The sequence below is a fragment of the Engraulis encrasicolus genome, chromosome 14 (genome assembly GCF_034702125.1).
Source record: "Engraulis encrasicolus isolate BLACKSEA-1 chromosome 14, IST_EnEncr_1.0, whole genome shotgun sequence".
Lineage (NCBI taxonomy): Eukaryota > Metazoa > Chordata > Actinopteri > Clupeiformes > Engraulidae > Engraulis > Engraulis encrasicolus.
The window spans coordinates 17,852,291-17,874,987 of NC_085870.1; the positions used below are offsets into that span (position 1 = coordinate 17,852,291).

Sequence of the window (22,697 nt, forward strand, 5' to 3'; positions counted from 1 at the left end):
CAGAATAGGAACTTTTGAAAAGGGCATTTATTGTCCAATAGGGCAAAGGGGCAGGTGCTTTAGCACCACCTCATCCCTCTCTGTGCACATCTAGTGGCACACATTTACGATATATAGTAACATAGTAGCATTCTGACAGATAATGTCACCAAAGCCATGGACAGACATGACAACAGAATACACTCAATCACCTTTCCTGCAAGATGGGGAATGGAGGACGATACAGAAACCCCATCTTTTGTCTCAACAACTTTCGCAACACAGTCGGTATGAAAAGAGAATTTTAGTTACTCCAGGCACCAATATATTTATACACTGGTTCAGAACCACTGGTTCACGAAACCATGCTTTTCGTTACATTTTCATTTTACATTTAGAAGTGTTGAGAACCAGTGGTTCTCACTTCTAAATGTAAAATGAAAATGTAACAAAATTCATTTGAGGCCTTCAGTTAGGTTACTGTAGGTACCGTAGCCCGCCAGTCAATGAATTAATTTGCAAAACCAGGATTAGGCCGCCCTCTGGTGGATTGTAATTGCAAGTAGATCAAGAGCATCCAGAGATGGCAACCTGCCTGAGCAATGCTAGATGTTACCATAGACAGGGCCGGATCTAGCACAGGCTAGATATGGTTGCTGCCTAGGGGCCCCCACCTGCCAGGGGGGCCCTGATTGGCCAAAATTGTGACAAGATGCAATATTGAAAAATTCATCTGTCATGTTGAGTAGAGTTGGTAGACATTTTATCCTTAATTTGTAGCACATAATTATGACAAGTTCTATGTAAATTTGTTGCAAAATTCACTTCCCGGGGCCCCCCACAGCAACCTGTGGCCTAGGGGCCCCAGGCTATCTTAATCCTGCCCTGACCATAGATGCAGTAATTTAGTAGTTTTACAGGTTAAAAAAGTGATACTTACCCAACCTAAGCTGTCTGCAAACTTTGGCTTGACCCCTGGATTAAGAAATGAAAAGGAAAGACATACACTGTACGTGCAATGGGGAAAAGCACAATAGCAAAGTACAAAAGGGCAAGCAGTAAACAATTAGCATGGATTTCAAGAAAAGGTCATAAACAAGCCTCCAGCAGTGTGGGAGAGAGGACACAAACAGCAGGTTTCTGTTATGAAATGACTGTTTTTTTTCTCTCTTCAGAATGCTGTTGTGTGGTGGACAAAGCAGGGGTGGCAGCCAGGGCATTAGATCGGGACAAGGAGCCATGGGGCCTATAACAGACTGTTGTGGTGCTGGGCTATGGAGCTGGGGCTGGGGACCGAAATAGCTTTATGTCTAGGCAGGCACCAATTATAGGCATAGCTTACAAGTTATTCAACTATTTGGTATTCACTACAGCGCTTCTTTATTTTTCTCTCTCCTGCCCTAAGAATGACAGTTTTGGGTAGGGTGCGCACATCCAAAGTCACTTGTTGCAGGTGCGAGACAAACGTGTCAGATAGTAGAAGAAGGTAGGTCTTTATTAAATCAAATAAACTTTTCTTTTTTGGAGCTTATTCCGCAGTGTGCAAACCTACCTTCTTCAAAGATCCTAAATTACACTCTCCTAAATTATCACTCATGTTGATACACTATGCAGACTGGAGGAGACTGCGGCTGTGAGCCCAGATGGAACACAGAGATGTGCCACGCACGCAACTTAAGGACTCCAGGTTCAATATCACTACCTTAGATGGCAAGGGGAGAGGGATGGTGGATTCATATAGAGAAAACAATACCCTAGTACCATGAAAAATGTTACATGGGTTAAAGGGTCTTTGTGAAATGTTGCCAAAAAGTAAAGTCATACAGTAAAGAGACTCCATATAACCTATGGAAAGACCACACAATAAAGCCACAGTACAGTCACAATAAGAATTTCAAAACACTCACCCTGGTAGTCCAAGTAGTGGCATGCAAATGACTCTTCACATTCAGAGCCGTTATCACCCTCTGGATCCTGAAACCACAACAGCTCTCCCATTTACACCTTGATTGGTGAGATCCTTTTCTCAACTAACGAGGGGGGTGGTCTACAGCTCCACCTCTACTAGAGGCCCAGGGATAAAGCTCCTAGCTCCCTTCCATTAGGTCAGAACTGCAGAAGACTTGGCTAAAAGCGGGAATCAGCAAAAAGTACTTCTGCTGGCTACAACTCTGACCCTTTGACTGCTCAAGAACCTGGATGAATGAAGATCTTCATTGGCGCTCATCTCCACTCGTAAAGAACATGAATGCTATAAAGGAAGAGGATATCTATGACTTTCTACCAGAGCATTTGTCTACGGACATGAAAGGTAGTGGTACTTGCACACCAACTTGCAAAGAAGAACCATGTTTGTCGCATGAAATTAAAGGAGAGAAGTTTCAAGTCATGCCATTTAGTGGTCATGAGAGCACTTCTACAATTCAGCCATCAACTCCATCACAACAGGGAATGTCTATGAAGCTGATTAAAGAGGAAGACATTTATGATTTCCTCCCAGAATATTTGTACAGAACTAAGGAGGAAGAGAATGAAACTGACACAGCGGACGTGAAAGAAGAAGCCCTGGACATGAAAAGGGAACCAGAGTCTTCTCGAATGGAACACAATGCACACACGGCTCCAACAGGTATGTTTCATAGCTAGCAACCAAGGACGCTCCCTGGAACAATTTTCTGGAGTGGAGCAACACAGAGCGGATAAACAAATCCAAATAAAAGAGCAGACATTCTTTTACATCAATTTAACTAATTTGCTTGTGAGGTTGGTCTGGGATACCCTCACTGGTGTAATTACCTTGACCACTCACTTGGGAAATCACACCAGTGAGGGTATCTCAGACCAACCGTACTCCCACCCGTGTCATAGTGCTTAAACGCAAGGCTCATGTGCACCTCATTATTTACTTTTTTAAATATTGAGCTGCTAATGTCAGTGTATAGGTTGCAAATGGTCTAGAAAACACTATGACATACATTTGAAGGAATGTCCATTGGACTACCCTTATGTAAAACATATTATGGTATTCCATAATCAATCTGTTGTGAACAGTGCTGGGAAAGTCACTTTCAAAAGTAACTAATTACAAGTAGGCCTACCAGTTACTTATCCAACGAAGTCATTTTTTTGTTTTTCTTCTTTTCTTTCCTCAGGTGAACACCAGACAGCTCATAATAACACAGACCAACACAAATATCCCACATGTGGGAAAGCATTTGCACGAAAGTCTACTCTCAACCGGCATCAGATAATCCATACTGGGGAAAAGCTTTACCAGTGTGCATCATGTGGAAAAGACTTTAAAGAGAAAGGTTCCCTCATCATCCATCAGAGAATCCATACTGGAGAAAGGCCTTACCAGTGTGCCACATGTGGAAAAGACTTTAAATGGAAAGGTTCCCTTATCATCCATCAGAGAATCCATACTGGGGAAAAACCATTTCAGTGTTCAGCATGCGGTGCAGCCTTTTCACGAAGCAGCTCTTTAGCTGATCATCAGATAATCCATACTGGAGAAAGCTCTCACCAGTGTACTAAATGTGGAAAAGGCTTCACAAGGAAAAGTCACCTCATCAACCATCAGAGAACCCATACTGGGGAAAGGCCTTGCCAGTGTACTACATGTGGAAAAGGATTTAAACAGAAAACTGCCCTCACTATCCATCAGAGGATCCACACTGGAGAAAGGCCTTACCAGTGTACTACATGTGGAACAGGCTTTAAACAGAAACATCACCTTACCAATCATCAGAGAAAACATACTGGGGAAAGGCCTTACCAGTGTACTACATGTGGAAAAGGATTTAGACAGAAAAGTCACCTTATCACGCATCAGTGTACCCATACTGGAGAAAAGCCTTAGCATTGTGCCATGTGGCTTGCATGTAAATGTACCCTCAACGTTCATCAGAAAATCCACATTGACAACAACTAACAGCAGTGCAGAAGACCTGTATTAGTATGAAGAGCAGTGACAGAACATCTGCATGTTGAGACTGGAGAACAAGACCTGTATTAAAGGTGCACTATGTAACATCTGCATGTTGAGACTGGGGAATTAGATGATACAATGTGCAGAAAATAATTACATTGGATTTTAAGCCGTGATTTTAATGTTTTGGCCTTATTTTATATTACAAAAAAATATTTCCAGAGGGCTCCCTGGCCAGAATTACAATATAGAACACAAATAACCCTGATGCATATTTAGGTAAATTACAGTATACAGCTAAAGAACCCTGATGCATATTCAGGTGCTTTAGTCACTCCTGTAGCAGTAATTTGACTTATAGGCTCAACTACTACTCCTACTAATAGTAATAATACTTTGGTTTTGTACAACAGCTTTCAAAAACACCCATTAGCATGGTGTCAGTGGAGGTGTGTGTGGGTAAGTAATGGTATCAGTGTAGGTGTGTGTATGTGTGGGTAATGTGTGCGTGTGTGTTAGTAGGTGTGTGTGGGTTAAAACACTCCACTACCCCAATAAGTTAGATAACCCAGCATCTCCACACATATACACAATGTGAACTTTATTCCCAGTTTTCCAGTGTTGTTTCTCTCATTCATACTGTTATTTTTTTACTCATGCATTGTACTATCTGATTATTTTATTAGAACTTGACAAGCCTTCAGAGATGTATTGTTACTTGTTTTGAGTTTTTGACTACTTTTTAAAATAAAGTGTTTTCTCATGGCACAAAGAATGTTTCTGAAGAGTATTCCTAAGTGGACGAAGAGAGACCCACAGTGTTTCCTCTATGGCAACAAGAACACACACACCAAGGGCGAGCATAGAAGAGCCTCTATTGCTAATGTTAAGGTATTAATGCTTAGGAATGTTGGAATGGCTGAGGATAACACACCTTTACATACTCATGGCAGATTAGAGTGTAATAGCTGCCATTGTTATTCTCATTACAAACTAGAGTGTAATGGCTGCCATTGGTATTCTCATGACAGATTACAGTGTAATGGCTGCCATTGTTTACATGAAGATGATAATGTCCCTTGAGTGCCTGGCTTGTTTGGAAGACCTATGGCAATTTTCTTTTTGGTAGGAGAAGTGAATGTGGAACTGCCAGTGGTTTTGATGGTACATATCCAGCTGGCATTAGCATCAACCCCTATGTGTTCAGACTAGAGATGTACAGGATCCAAGATCCGGTTCCGGATCCGGCAGGATAATAGGGTTTTTCAGACTATCCGGATCCGGCAGGATCTTAAACCGTGGATCCGGTATCCGGCAGTTACCTAAAAATCAGGATTTGGGGCATCTCTACTTTTTACGTAGCCTAGGCTTTTCAGTCAGTCTTTCACAACCCCAATCGCTGCATGGAGTGAAAGCCCTTTGGAAGCGGCCGTTGAAGGCAGTGTGGCAGTAAGCCAATGAGTCTTAAAAATAGTTTGCGCCAACGTAGTAAAAAGGGCCCACGTGTGCGAGTTGGCTATGTGTTTCGACCCTTTCGTAGGATCCGGTTCCGGATCTGGCAGGATCTTAAGCAGTGGATCCGGTATCCGGCAGGATCCTACAAATCTGGATCCGGTGCATCTCTAGTTCAGACACAGGTAAACAGGCCACAAGTAGGTCCAGAGGGATATGTGACCAGGCATAGGTAAACAGGCCACAAGTAGGTCCAGGGGCATATAACGTCAATAGCAATTTTCTCAGTTTGGCTCTGGGATTCAAACCCAGCATCTCCACACATATACACAATGTGAACTTTATTCCCAGTTTTCCAGTGTTGTTTCTCTCATTCATACTGTTATTTTTTTACTCATGCATTGTACTATCTGATTATTTTATTAGAACTTGACAAGCCTTCAGAGATGTATTGTTACTTGTTTTGAGTTTTTGACTACTTTTTAAAATAAAGTGTTTTCTCATGGCACAAAGAATGTTTCTGAAGAGTATTCCTAAGTGGACGAAGAGAGACCCACAGTGTTTCCTCTATGGCAACAAGAACACACACACCAAGGGCGAGCATAGAAGAGCCTCTATTGCTAATGTTAAGGTATTAATGCTTAGGAATGTTGGAATGGCTGAGGATAACACACCTTTACATACTCATGGCAGATTAGAGTGTAATAGCTGCCATTGTTATTCTCATTACAAACTAGAGTGTAATGGCTGCCATTGGTATTCTCATGACAGATTACAGTGTAATGGCTGCCATTGTTTACATGAAGATGATAATGTCCCTTGAGTGCCTGGCTTGTTTGGAAGACCTATGGCAATTTTCTTTTTGGTAGGAGAAGTGAATGTGGAACTGCCAGTGGTTTTGATGGTACATATCCAGCTGGCATTAGCATCAACCCCTATGTGTTCAAACTAGAGATGTACAGGATCTAAGATCCGGTTCCGGATCCGGCAGGATAATAGAGTTTTTCAGACTATCCGGATCCGGCAGGATCTTAAGCCGTGGATCCGGTATCCGGCAGTTACCTAAAAATCAGGATTTGGGGCATCTCTACTTTTTACGTAGCCTAGGCTTTTCAGTCAGTCTTTCACAACCCCAATCGCTGCATGGAGTGAAAGCCCTTTGGAAGCGGCCGTTGAAGGCAGTGTGGCAGTAAGCCAATGAGTCTTAAAAATAGTTTGCGCCAACGTAATAAAAAGGGCCCACGTGTGCGAGTTGGCTATGTGTTTCGACCCTTTCGTAGGATCCGGTTCCGGATCTGGCAGGATCTTAAGCAGTGGATCCGGTATCCGGCAGGATCCTACAAATCTGGATCCGGTGCATCTCTAGTTCAGACACAGGTAAACAGGCCACAAGTAGGTCCAGAGGGATATGTGACCAGGCATAGGTAAACAGGCCACAAGTAGGTCCAGGGGCATATAACGTCAATAGCAATTTTCTCAGTTTGGCTCTGGGATTCAAATCCAGTCACATATCTGTCAGAGAAAGTATTCCTTTCAGAAACTTGGGGGTGCTGCACATAGAAATGTACTCTTTCTTTCTCTTACTCTCTCTCTCTCTCTCTCTCTCTCTCTGCCCCCTCTCTCTTTGGTCCTCTCTTTCTGCCCCCCCCCCTCTCCACATTTGACTTGAGCTGAAAACCACCTACCAAAACCAAAACTTTAAAAGCTTTGTACTTTAAAACGCCTAATCAGTGCAGTGCGCTGCATGTGGTGATGTGGTGGGGACAACCCGACGTGATCTCATGAGAGACTGTGTAGGTATGACTGTCATTGTGGTTCAAGGACCACATACAACCAATATTATCTCAAGTTTCAGCTTCATATCAAAATTTCATTGCTGGTTTAAGGTGGAAGACAGCGGATATACGGGTAACGTCTGTGTTCAGAATTGTGCCTCCTGGCCACAGTGACTCACACAGTTTAGGCCCTTTCTCCTCTCTCTGGTCACTCTCACACCTCAACATTCAGCCCATCCCCCATTGTTTCTGAGAGATGCTGCACAACCCCGCCCCTCCTCCCCACACACACACACACACACATCTACTGCTCCCCCCACTACTGACTTACAGACCCTTTCACTGACCTACAGACTTGGTAAATTTCCATCATGCACCGAGCGTGTGGGTAGGCAGTGATTGGCCCAGCAACCAGACCTTCCGGCTCCAGAGGTAGGTCCTGGCCTACTGGGAACACCCCCTGGCTCGGCACCCTGCTGTGCAGCTGTGCATAGGGGCTGCAAGACAGGTCACTCTTCAGACCATCAGCTCACAGGGACTCTAGCAGTCAACTTGGGATCCATCTCTCTCTATTCTCTGGACGTCTCAGGATCCCAGCGTCCATATGTACTCTTTGTTTCCGTGCGTACATGAGAGAGTAAGTTCATGTATTGCGTTGTTATTGTACTGTATTATGTCATGTCTGTTTAATGTATTGTCATTTACTACATGTATGTATTGTGCAGTAGCTCTGTGGTATGTTTACTCATTCTCATCTGTGTGCCATGGTTCGTCAGAGGGTACATTTGTTCAGTAATGTGCTTCTTTGGCGGAGTGGCACTTACATTCAGTTTAATGCATGCTCTGTGTGTCTGCTGTAGGCAGACACATAACATGCCCATGGTCCACATGGCTACTCTAGGTAGCCATGTTATGTTCTCCTACCTTTCTCCCCCTGCTTAGGATGTCTGCTGTAGGCAGTCACCCTCATGTTTCCCCTCCCCCTTGGTCAGATAGCTACTGTAGGCAGCTATCCTCCTTTCCTCACTGTATATATTGTATATTGTATTGTATATAGTATTATGTGTTTTTATTATGTACATGTTTCTTATGTCTTGTTTTGGATTTCTATTTTCTAATTTTCAGTAAACCACGGTTTCATCAAGGCCTTCAATCTTGTGTGTGTGTGACTTCTTGGGGAGATCCATTTTTGTTCTGGCCGGACAACCTGTGTAGCTTACTGTATTCCTGGACCAGCCCTATTATACAGTCCTTTACCGGGTGCTCACTTAGCCCCATTTTTTACAAGGTCCTCCTCGCCGGATACAGTATTCTACACAGTTAAGATGGCATCCCCCAATAGAAGTATCAGTCCCGATTCACCCACACACACTGCTGACCAGTCACACATGGGAGACAGCAGGCCCCGGGAGGTGACACACACGCCCCCTGCTGGACAGACCCAGACAGACGCGTCAGCAGCCATTCTACTCGCCCTCCAGCAGCTGCGAGAGGAGAATGTACGGATTCATCGGGAGCTGCGAGAGGACAATCTGCACATCAGGCAGGAGGTGAGGGAGGACTGCAGGCAGATGCGTGAAGAGAACCGGCAGATGAGGGAGGAGAGTCGGCAGCTGCAGAGGGATGTGCAGTTCCTGATGCAGCAGTACCACTCCACTCCAACACGCTCACCAGCCAGAGACCGTCAGGCGCCTGCAGCCACACCGGGAGCCCACTTACCTAGTGGACCACTCACCTCACCAACCCTGCAGCAGGACAGACGACACAGCCCTGTGCATCCAGTGAGTGCCACCCGCCGTGTGCCATCGCCAGAGCCACAGGTCCAAGACCAGCCACCTCTGCCTCGGCCACACGTCGCCACCACTGCAGCAGATGCAGTGACGTCTACCTCACGCCCACAAGTAGCTCCTCGTCACACATCACCACTGGTTGCTGAACTGACAGAGCGTATGAGGAGCATGAACCGGACACGGGGTCAGCTGGCCTTCTCATCCTCCTCCTCAGTGGACACACCACAGTATGCGGCGCCATACAGTCCACGGCGCTCTTCAGCTGCAGCAGACCAGGGTGGGAGAGTCCCGGACCAGTTCGTCCTGCCACCAGTTCCACGCCGGCTGCAGTCTCTGCCCCATCAGGAGACTACCTACCGCGGCCCCAAGATGAAGATCCCACTCTTCACCGAGGACGACCCGCGACAGTTTCACCGAATGCAGCTGGCGCTGGACAACGTCTTGCCATCTGACACGACGGAGCGCTTCAAATACCAGGTGTTGCTGGACCACCTGAAGTTTGAGGAAGCCGTCCTGGTAGCAGACGCGTACTGTCACAGCGGCTCTCCATACACGGACACCATGGCAGCCCTCACCAAGCTCTTCGGCCAGCCCCGCAAGTTGGCACTCAGGCAGATCAACCTGCTACTGGCTGAGCCCCCCGTCGAGAGTGGTGACCAAAGAGGCTTCCGTCACTTCGCCCTGAAGGTCCAGTCGTTGGTGGGGATGCTGGACAAGATGGGGACTCAGGAGCAGCTGGAGCTTCAGACCGGCTCCCACGTCTCACGTCTGCTGCCCAAGCTGCCGCATGAGCTGCGCACTGCTTTCCGGCGGTACATTGACCCTGCCCGTGTGCCTGTCCCCACGCTACGGGACTTCGCTGACTGGCTGGAGCATGAAGTCAGCGTGCAGATGGATGACACCATCGAACCGCCGCAAGTGGCAGCTGCAGCAGCAACCCAGCCGGACCCGCAGCGGAGCACCGGAGGGAAGCAGACGTCAGCCATGCAGCCTACCACAGTCCTGCTGGTAGAACCCCCATCCAATCCAGCTCCAGCTCCACCTCAGAGGGAAGAACAGCCCAAGAAGTTCTGCCCATTCTGCAACAGCAAGGAGCACTATTTCAACCAGTGCACTGCATTTAAGAAAATGTCCCTTGAACTGTGTGCAGAGTGGGTGAAGGCCGGCAATAAGTGCTGGAGGTGTGGACGCGGCCACCAGGCAGCCCAGTGCTACCTCAAGGCACGTTGCGCAAAGTGCGACCGCCGGCACCTGGAGATCCTGCACGAGGTCAACTACTACAACAAGCCAGAGCCAGCTGCGCCGTCTTCAGCCAGCCAGCCTGCCACCTACTACCTGGACCCAGCGAGGAGAGGCAGTAGCGTGCTGCTGAAGATGGTGAAGGTGCACCTGCATCACCGGGGCAAGAGGATGGAGACATACGCCATCCTCGACGACGGCTCTGAGCGCACCATGCTCCTTCACCAAGCAGCGCAGCAGCTCGGCTTGCAGGGACAGAGTGAGGACCTGGCCCTCCACACCATCCGCCAGGACGTCAGAACAGTGCCTGGGAGGTCTGTATCCTTCTCTGTGTCATCAGCCAGCCACCCAGAGAAGAGATACAAGATCCAGCGGGCCTTCACTTCGCCAGAACTCAGACTGTCCCCTCAATCACATCCTGTTGAGGCTCTGAAAAGGACCTACAGTCACCTCAGAGGTCTGCCTCTTCAGCCATTCACAAAAGTCCAGCCACTCCTCCTCATCGGCTCGGACTACCCAGACCTCCTCATGCCCATCCAGCCAGTGCACGTAGGTCCCACGGGTGCACCTATAGCACTGAAGTCGCGGCTTGGATGGACACTTCAAGGCCCTGCCAAGGCCGTTCAGCACCACTCCTCCACTTCCTCCAGCCTGTGCATAGGAGCACAGACACCTGCTAGCCGTCAGCATTCTGCCAAACGCCAGCACAGCACCTCAGTCAGGCTGGCACAGGCAGCGGCTAGCAGTCATCGATCACAGCGACCAGAGGCCCACACCCGTCAGGCAGTCAGTTCTGCCAGCAGCCCAGCTGACAGCCCCAACTGGCGCCTCCCTCTGCGTCAGCTTCACCGTCCATCCTCATCTCAGGTTGTGCGTCAGGTCAGCACCTCCGGTGGCATGAAGGGGCCACAGCGCACAGCCATCAGAGCCCATCACGGGGCGGCCACCATCAGTGACGCCATCCAGAGTCAGTCATCACGCCTTCGCCCCAAGTCAGTGGTCCCACACAGCCGTGTGGAAGGGAAGCAGCATCAGCAGCATCACTTCACTCCAGCGTCGGAGCCTCGTCTGCCCAGTCGCCGTGGGCAGATGGGGCGGCCTAGACACTGGACTCCTGGTTCCACTCATCACCCACCAACCGCAGTCATGCCAGGAGCTGTTGGTAGGTGACAGCACAGACTGGGACTCGGACCAGACCAAGCACTGTCTGTCGCCTGAACCATCAGCATACCATCGACATCCCTTCAGCACCCAACTTCCACCACAACATCATATTTCAACTTTGTTCCACAAAGTTGGGGGCGGCTGTTCAGAATTGTGCCTCCTGGCCACAGTGACTGACAGTTTAGGCCCTTTCTCCTCTCTCTGGTCACTCTCACACCTCAACATTCAGCCCATCCCCCGTTGTTTGTGAGAGATGCTGCACAACCCCCCCCCCACACACACACACACACACACACACACACACATCTACTGCTCCCCCCACTACTGACTTACAGACCCTTTCACTGACCTACAGACTTGGTAAATTTCCATCATGCACCGAGCGTGTGGGTAGGCAGTGATTGGCCCAGCAACCAGACCTTCCGGCTCCAGAGGTAGGTCCTGGCCTACTGGGAACACCCCATGGCTCGGCACCCGCTGTGCAGCTGTGCATAGGGGCTGCAAGACCAGGTCACTCTTCAAGACCATCAGCTCACAGGACTCTAGCAGTCAACTGGGAATCTCTCTCTATTCTCTGGACGTCTCAGATCCCAGCGTCCATATGTACTCTTTGTTTCCGTGCGTACAAATAGAGTGAGTTCATGTATTCCATTGTTGTACTGTATTATGTCATGTCTGTTTAATGTATTGTCATTTACTACATGTATGTATTGTGCAGTAGCGCTGTAGTATGTTCACTCATTCTCATCTGTATGCCGCATTTCTGTCACAGAGTACATTTGTTCAGTAATGCTCTACCTAGCGGAGTGGCATTTACATTCAGTTCAATGCATGCTCTGCATGTCTGCTGTAGTCAGACACATAACATGCCAATGGTTCACATAGCTCTAGGTAGCCATGTTATGTTCTCCTACCTTTCTCCCCCTACTTAGGATGTCTGCTGTAGGCAGTCACCTTCATGTTTCCCTCTCCCTTGGTCAGATAGCTACTGTAGGCAGATATCCTCCTTTCCTCACTGTATATATTGTATATTGTATTGTATATAGTATTACGTGTATTTTTTGTTGTGTACATATTTCTTATATCTTGTTTTGTATTTTGTATTTTCTAATTTTCAGTAAAGCACGGTTCACGGTTTCAAGGCCTTCAACTTGTGTGTGTATGACTTCTTGGGGAGATTCATTTTTGTTCTGGCCGGACAACCTGTGTAGCGTACTGTATTCCTGGACCAGCCCTATTATACAGTCCTTTACCGGGTGCTTACTTAGCCCCATTTTTTACAGTCTGCATACCACCAAGAAGGATGAACCACATCCAACAGGATTGACTGTGGACCCAAGAAGAACCTGTCTGAATTGTTTGAAAGGGATGTCTGCCAGTTTAGTATGGTTGCATTATAGATTAAAAAGGGATCCAGTTTCCAAAGCCCTTTTCTGTAAGCAGTGACCAGCCAATTGTGGCATACAAATATGCAGTGGTGGATACTGCAACTGACACCTGTAACAAACCAGAATGCTGAATGTGGCATCACAGTGACACTGAATGATATACTTGTACTACAATTTCATTCTGGCCACATTTTCAAACCAAAACCTTAAGTTGGGTCAGTTTTCAGCCATCACAAACACATGGTAGAGATACTTTTCAAACATGTTGTTGTTCTTAAACAACAACAACCTTAAACCTAACAACATTGCATTTCCAATGTCAACCAAGAGATCACAAGAAAATCATGTGTTTTACTGCAGTATCAATGCTACAGCTTGGGGGCTGCCTGTGGGCCATGTCTGGGCAGCATGTGTCCCTTGGGCCGCCAATTGAATAGGCCTCATAGACAGTATAGGCCTATAGTGATATAATGTAATTAATGAGAGGCAGCGGCGTGCACAGACACTTTGGAGAGCAAGTGCTAGAGGGGGGCTGGGAGGTACATGTGGAACTACCGGCTGCTTTACTAGGCTATAGGCTATTATATTATCAGGGCATTATTATCACACACTTTTAGTAGCCATGTGTACCCAGATGATAATGTCAACATGGACCATTGATTTTCATTGTGTTGCTTTCCATGATTACAATGACCCTAAACATACACCTAAGGCCAAAATTGATTTTCTGGAGAAGTGAGAGTGACTCATTGATGAAGTATGACACCCGATCTGCGTATTTGAAGTGTTTTGAAGTGACTTATCTGCTCATTTTCACATTATGTTCGATAGGCGACAAAACTTTTGTCTTGTGAAAATCTGCCCTGTCTGTGTTCAATAAAGGGTCAATCTTTCGTTGGTGCATGACATTTATTTTTGTACATTCATTTTCATTCGAGAGGGTTGTAGCTTTCATATGAGTGACTTCTGAAGCCAAGTGATTAATTGAAAGTCAGGTTATTAGCTGTTATTCCAAACAGATGGGTAGGCGACAACTCTTTTGGAGGCGAGTGTAGATTGTGACAAAAAAGCTTCCAGAATAGGAACTTTTGAAAAGGGCATTTATTGTCCAATAGGGCAAATGGGCAGGTGCTTTAGCACCACCTCATCCCTCTCTGTGCACATCTATGATGAGACTACATAGTGGCACACATTTACGATATATATAACATAGTAGCATTCTGACAGATAATGTCACCATAGTCAAGGACAGACATGACAACAGAATACACTCAATCACCTTTCCTGCAAGATGGGGAATGGAGGGTGATACAGAAACCCCATCTTTTGTCTCAACAACTTTCGCAACACAGTCGGTATGAAAAGAGAATTTTAGTTACTCCAGGCACCAATATATTTATACACTGGTTCAGAACCACTGGTTCACGAAACCATGCTTTTCGTTACATTTTCATTTTACATTTAGTGGTTCTCACTTCTAAATGTAAAATGAAAATGTAACAAAATTCATTTGAGGCCTTTAGTTAGGTTGGGTAGGTACTGTAGGCCCCCAGTCAAAGAATTCATTTGCAAAACCAGGATTAGGCCGCCCTCTGGTGGATTGTAATTGTAGATCACAGAGCTTCCAGAGATGGCAACCTGTCTGAGCAATGTTAGATGGTACCATAGACAGGGCCGGATCTAGCACAGGCTAGATATGGCTGCAGCCTAGGGGCCCCACCTGCTAGGGGGCCCCCGATTGGTCAGAAGTGACAAGGTGCAATATTGACGAATTCATCTGTCATGTTGAGTAGTCAAGTCAAGTCAAGTAGGTTTTATTGTCAATTTCTTTACATGCACTGGTCATACAAAGAATTTGAAATTACATTTCTTGCTTTCCCATACAGACATAGACTAAATCTAGGTAAGGACATAGACAGTATAGACATAGACAGTACTTATACATGGACTTAAGACAGTATGGACATAGACAGTGCTCATACAGACATTTAAAGTGCAAGACTGGACAACAGAAGACTTGTAGAGGACATACATTAAGAGGTATTGTTGTGCTTTTGTGCTTTTCCTAAAAGGTCCTTTATAGCGTTCTGACATGGTAATAGTAGCATTTGAAGAAAAATAAATATTAAAAAGGTCTGTCAAGTACACCAGCAGCAGTGTGTGTGTGTGTGTGTGTGTGTGTGTGTGTGTGTGTGTGTGTGTGTGTGTGTGTGTGTGTGTGTGTGTGTATGTATGTGTGTGTATGTGTTTAGTGCAGGTAGAAAGTGCGGTGTGCGTCTGTGTGTGTGTTCGTGTGTCTGTGTGTGTGTGTGTGTGTGTGTGTGTCAGTGTGTGTCAGTGTGTGTATGTTTGGGTTTAGTGCAGAAAGTGCAGTGTGCTTGTGTGTGTGTGTCAGTGTGTGTCAGTGTGTGTGTGTGTGTGTGTGTGTGTGTGTGTGTGTGTGTGTGTGTGTGTGTGTGTGTGTGTGTGTGTGTGTGTGTGTGTGTGTGTGTGTGTGTGTATGTGTGCATGTTTTGAGTTAGTGCAGGTTGAAAGTTCAGTCACAAGTATAGTAGTGCAGGTGGAATGTTCAGTCGCAGATATGGTGGTGGGGGATGGGGGGGAGGGGGGGTTGTCAGTGGCCTTGCTGGCTAGAGGCTGACAGTGGAGGGAGAGTGGGTTGAGTGTTCAGCATCTTGATCGCTTGGTGCATTGTGCTGCTCGCCAGCCTGGTGGTACGGGTACGGAGGCGCCTGTACCTCTTTCCAGAGGGCAGGAGGCTGAACAGTTTGTGTGCAGGGTGGCTTGTGTCTTTGATGATCATCAGTGCTTTCCGGGTGAGGCGTGTGGTGTAAATGTCCTGCAGGGAGGGGAGTGGTACTCCAATGATCTTCTTCGCTGTGTTCACAACACGCTGGATTGTCTTCCTGTTTTTCTCCGTGCAGCTTCCTCCCCACACTGTGATGCAGTTGGACACGACGCTCTCTATGGTTCCTCTGTAGAATGTTGTCATGATGGAGGGTGTAGCACTTGCCTTCTTTAGTTTGCGCAGGAAGTAGAGACGCTGATGGGCCTTCTTCGCCAGTGATGTAGTGTTGGTGGTCCAAGAGAGGTCGTCGCTGATGTGCACTCCAAGGAACTTGGTGCTGCTCACTCTCTCCACAGCATCGCCGTCGATGGTCAGCGGTGGCAGTTGTTTTTGGACCCTTTTGTCTTGTTGACATTCAGCAGGAGGTTGTTGTCTTTGCACCATCTGGCCAGCAGGTCTACTTCTTCTCTGTAGTGAGTCTCATCGCCCTTGGTGATGAGGCCCACCAGTGTTGTATCATCCGCAAACTTCACTAGATGGTTAGTGCTGTGGGTCGTTGTGCAGTCGTGTGTCAGCAGCGTGAACAGCAGGGGGCTGAGAACACAACCTTGCGGAGCCCCCGTGCTCAGGGTCAGGGTGCTTGAGGTGTTGTTCCCTACCCGTACTGCTTGTGGTCTTTGCATCAGGAAGTCCAGCAGCCAGTTGCAGAGGGAGGTGCTGAAACCTAGTTTGTCCAGTTTTCTGATGAGTTGTTGTGGTATTATGGTATTGAATGCTGAACTGAAGTCAATGAACAGCATTCTCACATATGAGTCTTTATTGTCCAAGTGGGTGAGGGCTGGATGGAGGGCAGAGCAAATTGCATCCTCCGTGGATCGCTTGGCTCGGTATGCGAACTGGTAGGGGTCCAGGGTGGGGGGTAGGGTGGCTTTGATGTGTGACAGGACTAGCCGTTCGAAGCACTTCATGATTATGGGTGTCAGTGCTACAGGACGGTAGTCATTGAAGCATGATGGTGATGATTTCTTCGGCACAGGTATGATGGTAGCAGCTTTGAAAAGTGATGGGATGACTGCTTGCTCCAGAGAGATGTTAAAGATGTCTGTGAAGACATCCTTCAGCTCTTCTGCACAATCCTTCAACACTCGGCCTGGTATGTTGTCTGGGCCAGCTGCTTTGCGTGGGTTGATGGTGGCCAGTGTCCTCTTAACACTGGCAGAGGACAGGTAAAGGGGTTGATCATGGGGGGGGGGGGGGGTTTTCTGTGGGTGAGTGTCATTTTGTGCTTCAAAGCGGGCAAAGAAACTGTTCAGGTCGTTTAGCAGAGAGGTGTTGTTGTCACAGCTTCGTGGTGCAGGCTTATAGTCCGTGATGGCCTGTATGCCCTGCCACAGGCTCTGTGCATCTCTGCTGTCTTTGAAGTGTGTTGTTATTTTGTCTGAGTATTCCTTTTTTGCTTTCCTGATGCCCTGGGACAGGTTTGCCCTTGCTGTCTTTAGGCCAGCTACGTCTCCTGTTCTGAAGGCTTTGTCTCTGGCCCTCAGCAGTCGGTGAACGTCTCCTGTGAACCATGGCTTCTGGTTGGCCCTGGTGGTGATGTGTTTTATTTCTGTAACATCATCGATGCATTTTGTGATGTAGGAGGTCACGGTGTCTGTGTACTCCTCAATGTCAATGTGATTGCTGTGGGTGGCAGCTGTTTTGAAAATGTCCCAGTCTGTGGTTTCAAAGCAGTCCTGTAGTCGTGAAATGGCCCCCTCAGGCCATTTTCTCACCTCCTTCTGAACTGGTTTGGTGAGTTTTGCCCTTTGTCTGTAAGCTGGCAGTAGCAGGATCGTTGTGTGGTCCGATGATCCAATGTGGGGGATGGGCTTTGCCTTGTATGCTCTCTTCTGATTTGTGTAAACGAGGTCCAGGGTGTTTTGTTCTCTTGTTGGGAAGTTGACATGTTGGTGAAATTTTGGAAGTACTGTTTTGAGATTTCCGTGGTTGAAATCTCCCAGGACCACTGTGAAGGCATCTGGGTGTGCATCTTGTTGTTCACTGATGCCCCGATGCAGCTCGTTCAGTGCCTCGCTTCTGACGTTGTTGTTGTTGCTGGGTGCGAGGTAGACGGCGACTAATAGGATAGCGGATATTTCTCTGGGTAAATAGAAGGGTCGGCACTTGATGATCATGAACTCCACTCGTGGAGAGCAGTGCCTCTGTACTACCGTAGCATTATTGCACCAAGCATCATGTGTGTAGACACATATTCCTCCCCCTCGTTTTTTCTCTGCAAGGGCTCTGTCCGCTCGGTGGCACGTTAGTTGTTCCAGTTGTAAAGCCGAGTCGGGTATGCCGTCGTTCAGCCATGATTCGGTGAACACCGTAACGCAGCAGTTCCTCACGGTTTTGTTCGCTGATCTTAGTAGCCGTATGTCATCCATCTTATTGTCCAGAGATCTGACGTTTGCCAAGAGAATTGATGGTATTGCTGGACGAGTTGGGTTGGCTGCAAGCCGTGTCTCGACGCCACCTCGTTTGCCCCTTTTCCTAATTCTGGAGCATCGCTTTCGGTGTCGGCATGTAGGCGAGGCAGACGGGTCCGATGTAGTCCTATGCCGCCGCAGAATTCCTAGTTCTTCCAGAGTCTTCGTTGGTACATCCAATACATTGCTTAAGTTGTCCATTCTGATCTGCAACAGCTGTTGCCGACTGTACTTGCGTTCCGACATAGTTTCCGACGATAGACATTTCGAAAGACACATTTTAACACAAATAAACACTGAAAGTTGGGAAAGCAAGGGGCTGCTGCAACCTACGTGCGCCGCCGCCGGAAGTTCAGATAGTAGAAGAAGGTATGTCTTTATTAAATCAAATAAACTTGTCTTTTTTGGAGCTTATTCCGCAGTGTGCAAACCTACCTTCTTCAAACATCCTAAATTACACTCTCCTAAATTATCACTCATGTTGATACACTATGCAGACTGGAGGAGACTGCGGCTGTGAGCCCAGATGGAACACAGAGATGCGCCACGCATGCAACTTAGTGACTCCAGGTTCAATATCACTACCTTAGATGGCAAGGGGAGAGGGATGGTGGATTCATATAGAGAAAACAATACCCTAGTACCATGAAAAATGTTACATGGGTTAAAGGGTCTTTGTGAAATGTTGCAATAAAGTAAAGTCATACAGTAAAGAGACTCCATATAACCTATGGAAAGGCCACACAATAAAGCCACAGTACAGTCACAATAAGAGTTTCAAAACACTCACCCTGGTAGTCCAAGTAGTGGCATGCAAATGACTCTTCACATTCAGAGCTGTTATCACCCTCTGGATCCTGAAACCACAACAGCTCTCCCATTTACACCTTGATTGGTGAGATCCTTTTCTCAACTAACGAGGGGGGTGGTCTACAGCTCCACCTCTACTAGAGGCCCAGGGATAAAGCTCCTAGCTCCCTTCCATTAGGTCAGAACTGCAGAAGACTTGGCTAAAAGGGGGAATCAGCAAAAAGTACTTCTGCTGGCTACAACTCTGACCCTTTGACTGCTCAAGAACCTGGATGAATGAAGATCTTCATTGGCGCTCATCTCCACTCGTAAAGAACATGAATGCTATAAAGGAAGAGGATATCTATGACTTTCTACCAGAGCATTTGTCTACAGACATGAAAGGTAGTGGTACTTGCACACCAACTTGCAAGGAAGAACCATGTTTGTCGCATGAAATTAAAGGAGAGAAGTTTCAAGTCATGCCATTTAGTGGTCATGAGAGCACTTCTACAATTCAGCCATCAACTCCATCACAACAGGGAATGTCTATGAAGCTGATTAAAGAGGAAGACATTTATGATTTCCTCCCAGAATATGTGTACAGAACTAAGGAGGAAGAGAATGAAACTGACACAGCGGACGTGAAAGAAGAAGCCCTGGATTTGAAAAGGGAATCAGAGTCTTCTCGAATGGAACACAATGCACACATGGCTCCAACAGGTATGTTTCAGAGCTAGCAACCAAGAACGCTCCCTGGAACAATTTTCTGGAGTGGAGCAACACAGAGCGGATCAAAAAATCAAAATAAAAGTAGAGATGCACCGGATCCTGATTTTTAGGATCCTGCCGGATACCGGATCCACTGCTTAAGATTCTGCCGGATCCGGAACCGGATACCGGATCCTACGAAAGGGTTGAAACACATAGCCAACTCGCACACGTGGGCCTTTTTTATTACGTTGGCGCAAACTATTTTTAAGACTCATTGCCTTACTGCCACACTGCCTTCAACGGCCGCTTCCAAAGGGCTTTCACTCCATGCAGCGATTGTGGTTCTGAAAGACTGACTGAAAAGCCTAGGCTACGTATGAAGTAGAGATGCCCCATATCCTGATTTTTAGGTAACTGCCGGATACCGGATCCACTGCTTAAGAACCTGCCGGATCTGGATAGTCTGAAAAACCCTATTATCCTGCTGGATCCGGAACCGGAGCTTGGATCCTGTGCATCGCTAAATAGAAGTGCAGACATTCTTTAACATCAATTTAACTAATTTGGCTGGCAAGGGAACTATTGTAAAAAAGCAATATAACACTTGTCCTTGTGAGGTTGGTCTGGGATACCCTCACTAGTGAAATAGCCTTGACCACTCACTTGGGAAATCACACTAGTGAGGGTATCTCAGACCAATCTCACTCTCACCCGTGTCATATTGCTTAAACGCAAGCCTCATGTGCACCTCATTATTTACTTTTTTAAATAATGAGCTGCTTATGTCAGTGTATAGGTTGCAAATAGTCTAGAAAACACTACATCATACATTTGAAGGAATGTCCATTGGACTACCCTTATGTAAAAATTATTATGGTATTCCATAATTAATCTGTTGTGAACACTGCTGGGAAAGTCACTTTGAAAAGTAACTAATTACAAGTACCAGTTACTTATCCAACAAAGTAATGTGTTTGCTTTTCTTCTTTTCTTTCCTCAGGTAAACACCAGACAGCTCATAATAACACAGACCAACACAAATGTCCCACATGTGGGAAAGCATTTGCACGAAAGTCTACTCTCAACCGGCATCAGATGATCCATACTGGGGAAAGGCCTTACCAATGTGCCACATGTGGAAAAGACTTTAAAGAGAAAAGTTCCCTCATCATCCATCAGAGAATCCATACTGGAGAAAGGCCTTACCAGTGTGCCACATGTGGAAAAGCCTTTAAAGGGAAAGGTTCCCTCATCATCCATCAGAGAATCCATACTGGGGAAAAACCATTTCAGTGTTCAGCATGTGGTGCAGCCTTTTCACAAGGCAGCTCTTTAGCTTATCATCAGATAAGCCATACTGGAGAAAGCTCTCACCAGTGTGATAAATGTGGAAAAGGCTTTAAAAGGAAAAGTCATCTCATCACTCATCAGAGGATCCACACTGGAGAAAGGCCTTACCAGTGTACTACATGTGGAAAAGGCTTTATACAGAAACATCACCTTACCAATCATCAGAGAAAACATGCTGGGGAAAGGCCTTACCAGTGCACTACATGTGGAAAAGGATTTAGACAGAAATCTGACCTTATCACGCATCAGAAAACCCATACTGGAAAAAAGACTTAGCATTGTGCCATGTGGGAAAGGTTTTGCATGTAAATGTACCCTCAACATTGATCAGAAAATGTGTGTGGGTATGTGTATGTAAAGGTGTGTGTATGTGTGGGTAATGATATCATTGTGCGTGTGTGTTAGTAGGTGTATGTGGGTTAAAATACTCCACTACCCCAATAAGTTAGATAACCCAGCATCTCCACACATATACACAATGTGAACTTTGTTCCCAGTTTTCCAGTGTTGTTTCTCTCATTCATACTGTTATTATTTTTTTACTCATGCATTGTACTATCTGATTATTTTATTAGAACTTGACAAGCCTTCAGATATGTATTGTTATTGTTTTGAGTTTTTGACTACTTTTTAAAATAAAGTGTTTTCTCATGGCACAAGGAATGTTTCTGAAGAGTGTTCCTAAGTGGACGAAGATAGACCCACAGTGTTTCCTCTATGGCAACAAGAGCATGCACATCAAGGGTGAGCATAGAAGAGCCTCTATTGCTAATGTTAAGGTGTTAATGCTTAGGAATGTTGGAATGACTGAGGATAACACACCTTTACATACTCATAGCAGATTAGAGTGTAATAGCTGCCATTGTTATTCTCATGACAAACTAGCCTACAGTGTAAGGCAAGGCAAGGCAAGGCAAGTTTATTTATATAGCGCATTTCATACACAGGTGCAACTCAATGTGCTTCACAAAGTTAACAAATGTAAATGAAAGGAAACAGGGAAGAAAGAAGGAAATGAATTAGAGTCAAAAAGCATTTAAAAACATTAAGATAAAACATAAGGTAAAAATAATAATAAAATAAAATAAAATGAAACAAATTAAATAAAAAATAAAAATAATAAGAATAAGTAATTTAAGCTAGGGGAAAGCATCTGAGAACAGCTTTGTCTTGAGTCTAGATTTAAAGCTATCAATAGTGGGTGCATTTTTTATGTCATCTGGAAGCTGGTTCCAAAGCTTTGAAGCATAGAAGCTAAAGGCTGCCTCTCCACACTTTGTTTTGACTTTTGGAATCACCAGCAAATTCTTCTCCGTTGACCTTAGTGACCTAGTTGGTGCATACAGCTGAAACATATCCAGTAGATATGTGGGTCCCATTCCATTTAGTGATTTAAACACAAGTAGCATAGCCTTAAAATCAATTCTGTAGCTTACTGGGAGCCAATGCAGCGATCTTAAAATTGGAGTAATGTGGTCGAACTTCCTTGTCTTTGTAAGAACCCTTGCAGCTGCGTTTTGTACAAGTTGAAGCTGTTTAATGGTTTTATTGGGGAGGCCAGTAAAAAGACTGTTACAGTAATCAACTTTACTAGAAATAAAGGCATGTATTAGCTTCTCCAGATCATGTTTAGACATCAGGCCCCTAAATTTAGAGACGTTTTTTATGTGATAAAATGCAGACTTAGTAATAGCTTTCATGTGACTGTTGAAGTTTAGGTCACTGTCAATGAGGACCCCAAGATTTTTAACTGTTTCCCTTGCTTTCAGTCCCTTCGTTTCAAGGATAGTAGCAATCTTTTGTCTCTCCTCTCTTTTCCCAAATATAATTACTTCAGTTTTATCTGTGTTCAGCTGGAGGAAATTGT

General features: G+C 46.0%; 1 protein-coding gene across 1 annotated transcript; it reads left to right on the forward strand.

The window, feature by feature from the left end:
* The first annotated feature begins 18,983 nt into the window (after window positions 1-18,983).
* On the forward strand, window positions 18,984-21,716 carry LOC134463144 (zinc finger protein 239-like). The gene is made up of 2 exons (XM_063216380.1): window positions 18,984-19,489; window positions 20,481-21,716. The coding sequence occupies exons 1-2, from the start codon at window positions 19,060-19,062 to the stop codon at window positions 21,104-21,106; spliced, it is 1,056 nt and encodes a 351-aa protein (XP_063072450.1). The 5' UTR covers window positions 18,984-19,059; the 3' UTR covers window positions 21,107-21,716.
* Window positions 21,717-22,697: the final 981 nt, after the last annotated feature.

Coding starts and splice junctions, on each gene's coding strand:
- LOC134463144 (XM_063216380.1), top strand. CDS start 19,060: ATGAATGAAGATCTTCATTGGCGCTCATCTCCACTCGTAAAGAACATG. Junction 19,490..20,480: donor TGCACACATGGCTCCAACAG/GTATGTTTCAGA, acceptor TTCTTTCCTCAG/GTAAACACCAGACAGCTCAT.